Raw genomic sequence first — 6,379 nt, forward strand, 5'->3', positions numbered from 1 at the left:
CTTATTAAGGCTCTTAAGGGAACATTTATGTCAACAGTTTGTCCTTTTGTATTAAATATAACTATTTTCATTTTAATCAGCTTTATACAGAAATTGATTTTATGTAAAAGTAATTAGTTTGGAGCCAAATTTGAGTTGGCATCCTCCATTTCAGTGGAGGAATGCACGTATGTATTTGTGTGTCTGTGTGTTGGTAGAAATTCTCCTTTGCAAGGCCAGGAAGCAGTTTGAGAGCTAGTATGCACTGCTGTAACATTATGTATTTGGTGCTGAGTTTTATAAGATACTCAAGACAATGGACATAAAGAAGATGTATTATTTTCTGGAATTTGCCGGCTTTTCCTGTGCTTTTTCTGGTGCTTTTTACGTGCTTTCATACTCTTAACAGACTTCATGGTCCTGTGTTTAGAAAATAAAAACTGGGCTGCGTTCTTGACAAATGACTCCTGGGTACAATAAAGAGAAAGAATAAAAGGCCTGGCTAAATAGCACAGACATAAAATTCATAAAATGCTGACTAATGCTACTGGCTTTGTTTAAATTTTTCACAGAAATGGTAAGTAGAAATTTTCTTTTGGAATGGTAAGGTAGCTTTTAAAGTTGTCTTGTACATCAACTACATTTAGCACTTAAAATTTTATGTTTTTACATTATAATGTGCTGACTGCATGTCCTGGAGACATCGTAATAGAATTGTCTGTGATGATCTTGAACGTATAAATAAGTGAACACTGAATTAGCAGTAAAGTTATATTACATCTGTGTTGTTACTTGCAAATCGGTGCTAGAACACTGTATTGAGCTCTAGTGTCCACAATTTGGGAATCATGTTGAAAAACCGGGAGAGACTAAGAAGATTCATAGGCTGAAGGATTATAAAACAGGCCTTTTTACAGAGAAATTCAAGGACCAACTTATCAAAGAGAAAATTTGGGGTCCAAATTTACCTCTACAAGGACTGAAGAGACTTAGTTAAGGACTGCTCTTTAAGCTACCAGACCAAAGTACAGTAAGTAAAGAATTGACATGATCTTGCTTAAATCGTTGCAGCAATTAATTATCTTACCACTTTAAAAAAAAAAAGACTCATTTTTATCAGAAACAGGACTCCCTAGCTGTGGAAATGTCTAAAATAAAGGGAAGGGAAGTAACCCAAGCCTTACGATGTTTCTGGGTTATATAAAAGAAGATCACAATGATTGCTCTCATATGGAAACACTCTCTGGAGTACTGGGCAGTGGAGGAAAAGTGAGGTCATTAGAGATGTCAGGGCTTGAATGATCAAAGTCATCAAGAGTTAAGAGAATAATGAGATCAGCTGGATCTTGGGGAGGAAAGGCCGCCAAGCCACATACTCCTGAGAGGAGAGCAGAAAGCCAGGGAAGGACGAGGGGAAAGTGCAGTCCTAGTCTCTGAAATAAAAGCTTAGAGAAGCAGAGGTTCAGGCACTGCAGTAATCTCTGATTTGTGCTATTTCTCTTGCTTTTGAAGAGTAGCGCTGCACAGGTTTTGGTTAAGAAAACTTGTAGTTGCCATCCAATAATACCTTTACAATCAGTAAATAGAGCAAGTTTTTCATCACTAGGGTCCAATATCAGCCTCTCTTTCTACTGTTAGGAAGGGCTGTGCTGGGATAGGTGGATTGAGAACTGCCTTCTTCCTCCCTCTCTTTCGCTGAATTCTGACTAGTGGCCACTGTCAGAAGGAGGCTATTGGAGTAGCAGGCTTCTGAGTCCACTAACTCGTTTAATGCATTCTCACAAACTTCTAGTCCCCTAGCAAAGTTTCAGACGTAGTGTTTTTAATCTTTGACCCTGCAGGTGAGTGTGACGGTGTTCCCAAACCACGATCTCATGGTGATAAGCCTGTGATAACACGTCCCCCAGTCAGACCTCCAGACCCACCGTGCAGAACTCCTGTCCTTCAGAAGCTGGAGCAGAAGCCAGATCTGATAGCAGGAGCAGCAGAGGAAATGCCTTCTTCTGTGTAAGTGAGCAGCCTCTCTCGGGCGACGCAGATACCTGCGGGTGAGCAGTTCAGCGCCTTGTGACCTGTGAAGGGCTTTAGAAAGTGTGCAGTGGGAGTGAAAGTCAGCCTGGGAGAAAGTAGTGGGGGCAAGAATGAAAGGCTTGATCCAGCTTGGATTTCTTTTAAGAAAGTTGGTTGGAAATCAGCTTCATCATCAGATTTTTTTCCGTTCTTAACCACACAAAAATTCTCCTGGCTGCGATGGGAGTAAAAAAAGGTGACTAAGTATACCAGGATATCAGCCACAGAGTGTAGGATAGGTTTGGGAGGCTGGAACCTGGGTCTTGTCGCTGAGCTCGCTGCTCAGTACGTTAACCACAGGTACGATTTTCGTTCCCGTGTCATCCGTGTGAGGCTGCTGAAGGCTCTAGCAGCCGGTTGCCTGGTATGGTCACTGCAAATGTCTGCTGGCAATCCTCCCCCAGTGAGCAATCAAGTGCCGTCTCTGGTCTGAATTGCGTGAGGGAAGAGTGAAATGGAATTGAGAGCAAGAGGAGCATGGTAGCTGCTTCAGACAGAGAAGATTTTGTTAGAAAGTGATGGGCAATTGTTCTCAACATCATCTTATGCTACTGCTCTTTTCCTTGACACAAATAATGTCTAGCTAGCAAATTGCCTTATCCTCAGACAACTGAAATGACTTTTCCTGTTTCTGTTTACAGAGTGGCCTCAAGGACAAAGTTCTTTGAGACAGCTTCCCGAAGAACCAGCAAGTAAGAAGCCTGAAACTAAAGCTGGCATGTAAATAAAAGCAGGCCCTCTGTATAGGACGATTCTTCCTCTAAAGCAGAGCTAGTCATTTCAGGAAGCCCCAAACTCTTGCTTTCTTGTCTGTCGCATTCCTGGGTAGGAGATAGGTCTCAGCTAAAGCCCTGGAGCTAAACAAAAAGCACAAGGTACAAAATATTCATAAATTCAGATACAGATTTTGTAGCTCGAATATGAATCTGCTAAGTAATAAACATATTTATGGATTCACCTCGTCATGTGTGTCAATCCAAGTTAGCGTAGTGCATATTGTACTTATTTGTCAGCCTTTGTGACGGGCAGAGATGAGAGAGATCATAGGAGAGATGAGAAAGGCTGGTTAGATCACAGCAGTTTCCTTCTTGCAAGTGCGAGGTAGTCTCCAGGCGCAAGAACATACCTACTCATAACCTATGTGCAGCACACAGTTCCTCCACAAATAGATACGGTGTAACAGGGTGATGGCTTTGGCATCAACGTCAGCCCTCCCAGCTAGACTGGGGTGACATGCCCTGTGGTAGTAAATTGCATTTAGGGTAGTATCTGCTCAAATAAGCTTCAGTGTCCTGCTCTCAAAAAATCACTGACCTCTGCCAAAAGTGCAAGCAGGGTTGCGTTCAAGTCTTTCAAAGCTGACGAATGTTGAGTATCTCCTAGGGCTGACAGTGATTTCTTCTGACGTACTGGAAAACATATCACTGGCCTGACTGGTTAACCCTCCCTCTATTTAGATTCTCGGATCTGAGTTTAGGCTTGCTTATTGTATTCATTTCTTTTTATCTTGTCTTCTGCTTCCTTGTGCATAGTTCTTCATCACCACAAGGCAGGCTCCCAGGTGATGACAGCTGAGGTTAAAGGTATGTGTTAATAACCGTAATCAACCAAAAGCACACATTTAGCACAAGTTCAACAAATTGGGTGGTGGGAGTCAAGTGGAGGCACTGTGGACCTCAAAAAAGAGAGCAGGAGAAATGTTCTTCCTGCAGGAGACCGTTGCAGAAGGAGAGAGAATGACCAGAAGTGGTCTGTTCTCTCTCTGTATGTGGATGGTGGTATGGCAGGATGGAGTAAATCAGCTCGTTCTGCTGCCAGGTTGCAGCATTCTGCTGTTCTCTGCGCTGCCTCCCAGTGGAACTGTGACAGCTGGGGCTAAACATGAGCGCTATGAAATGCAGGTGCTGAAGTATGATTGTGCTCTGGCTGTGATTTTGCTCTCACTGAGGAATTTTCGCTGTTGCATGCTACCATGCTTGTTTCCTTCTTTCAGACTTTTTAACCACCGAAGCCCGGCTGGACCCAGGAGATTTTCTGTGCTTGTGAAATGGACATCTCACAGCTAAGATTTTTCCCAGTTCGTATGACCCTGGAGAGCAGCTGTCTTACCGGACGATAGTTTCAGAGCATGCTGTCTTAAGTGGCTCAAGAAATTAGAAGAGAGGGAAATAAAAATGGAGAGAAGACCCTACCTACTTGTTTGCTTTGAATCGTTCACAGTCCTTCCATCATTCTTCTCTACACAGGCCATGTGTAAAGATGCTCGTTGTTTGCCCGCCCAGGTGACCAGCAGGATTTGCACTGTTGGGTGAAAGCCAGCAGAGGACATCCGATGAGGCATGGAAGGGACAGCAGAGGACGAGAGCAGCTATTTACCTGTTCACTTTCTGTGAAATCTGCCTTGGCAAGGGGGATCTTGCAGAGACACTGCAGTCGAAATGCAAGGAACTGATTCCCAGTGCTTGGGTGCAGGGACAGAACGGACTGAAGTTTGAGCTGGCCCTCCTTGTCATGAGAAGCTCCTTCCAATATGTTACCTTTTCCTTGCTAAGTAAGCTATAATGTGTTTTTCAATGTTTGAGTAGTATGTATTACTGAAAATACTGCTTGTACTAAGGCAGGCAGGAGAGGAATTGGGGGAATGGGGGATGGGATTGTCATGCTGAGCTTTATGGGAATTCTCTTTGCCTCGTTACTTCATCAGCATGCCTCTGTACTGAGAAACAGATATCCTGTGTGGTGGGAAACACAGTTGTCCAAGGGGTTTTGTGTGAATTACTTACTGGGAGCCACCCCCCTGCCAGAAGCAGGCGTTCGAGGGGGCACCGGGGAGGTCTGTCACCTTCAGTGAGCGCGACCGGGCGAAGCAGGCCAGCCCCTGCGCTCCCGGGGCCGGTTCCCCATGAGGAGCTGCTTCCTGCTGACCAAGTGGGGAGCACGGCTCTCGCTCTGGGCCAGCCTGGGGAGTGGGGAGCAACTGGAACTCGCTCAATGTGGGGCAAAACCCACCGTTCTTCTAAGAGGCACCCACTTTCTTATTTGCTGTAATCCCTTTTCCTCAGCAGCAGTCATGCTCTGGAAGGGATACGTGTTTCTCCTCGCCAGGACCATTCCTAGCGCCTCTGTTAGCAACGCAGGCTTGTTTGGTGGTTCCTGTTAACATCAGGCTCATTTCCTGAGCCGTAGCGTTTACCTGTAAATAGGCAACAAGCGACTTCCCTGCTTTCTGCCACCAGCCCGCAGGCAGCTTCCCTGTTTCGAATGGTTTTCCTTGTGCCCGGGGAGCGTTTCTGACTCGTTCCCAGAGCCGGGGTCCAAGCGTCCCCGGTGCTCCATGCCGCTGCGAACGCCACGCTCTGCCTGGCGCAGCTTTGCTGGTGGGATGCTGCGGCGATGCTTTCAGTGCTGTCTCCTGGTGCTTGTGCGTGCGTCTAGTGTGTATCATCTGCTTTATTACTGAGTGTGCTTCTGGCGTTCGCGGCACACACAAGTGTTGTGTAAACGGTGCTGCCGCTCCCCCGATTTCAGCTGTGCCCGAGCTCTTCACCCCTCTGCTCGCACTTTGAGCAGAGGCATGTAAAGGTGGCTTTGAAAAAAAAAAGAGTAAGCGATGTCAACATCTCGACTGTTTTACACAGACTGGCATGTTGGAGCTTTTTAGAGCTAATATCAGCCCTTTTGGTTGCTCTGCTGCACCCTCTCGTAAGGAGAAGGGAGGCGCGAACGGCATCAGGACAGAGCGTGTTACGTTTTTGTGATCAGATAGCTAAAACGACGTAAATAAGGTAGAACTGCGAAATATTGCATCTAAAAGAGACGGGGTGAGGTGCAGAATCGCTATATCCTGCTGGAGCCTCTCTCCACCGGGAAACAAATTCAGCTGCAGTTAAGGGAGCCGGCTTCCTTCTCCGAGAGCAGGATTCGGCCTCGAGTCTCCTGTGCGGGAAGGACCTGGGACCCCCGCCCTGCTCTTGGCGAAGCGCGGCCCAGGCGCAGGTAGCATGGCTAGCCCAAAGGTGTGTCAACCGCTGGCTTTTCCACAGAAGGCCGAAATCCCCCCAGATGCCGCCCGCTTTAGGGGGGTGCTTTGAGGACCCTTGGCTCTACATTGTCAGGAGCGCTAAGCGTCTGGGCTCTCACTGAAGCGGAGAGGTAGGACTGGTACGCGGCGCCCTTCGTAGCGGGCCTCGGATCGCCGAATACAAGTGTTTAACTGCGGGGGCACCAAAATTACTGGCCTTGTGTTGAAAATGTGTCAGTGAGACGTTTTCTTTCCCTGCCTCACCCAAAGGCTGCTTGTTGCTCGTGAACAAAGTCGGTCTCGCGTTTT

The 6,379-nt window shown here is 46.6% G+C and overlaps 1 protein-coding gene across 2 annotated transcripts in view; it reads left to right on the forward strand.

Moving 5' to 3' along the window:
- Positions 1-5,682, forward strand: part of OPHN1 (oligophrenin 1) — an 87,849-nt gene extending 82,167 nt beyond the window's left edge. For both annotated transcript variants that reach the window (XM_068956703.1, XM_068956704.1), the window contains 4 exons: positions 1,821-1,986; positions 2,691-2,741; positions 3,582-3,632; positions 4,043-5,682. In XM_068956703.1, the coding sequence (XP_068812804.1) occupies positions 1,821-1,986; positions 2,691-2,741; positions 3,582-3,624 (260 nt within the window). In that variant the 3' untranslated portion in view covers positions 3,625-3,632; positions 4,043-5,682. The remainder of the gene's footprint in view (positions 1-1,820; positions 1,987-2,690; positions 2,742-3,581; positions 3,633-4,042) is intronic.
- The last annotated feature ends 697 nt before the right edge of the window (positions 5,683-6,379 follow it).

This window comes from Struthio camelus, chromosome 11 (assembly GCF_040807025.1).
Source record: "Struthio camelus isolate bStrCam1 chromosome 11, bStrCam1.hap1, whole genome shotgun sequence".
NCBI lineage: Eukaryota > Metazoa > Chordata > Aves > Struthioniformes > Struthionidae > Struthio > Struthio camelus.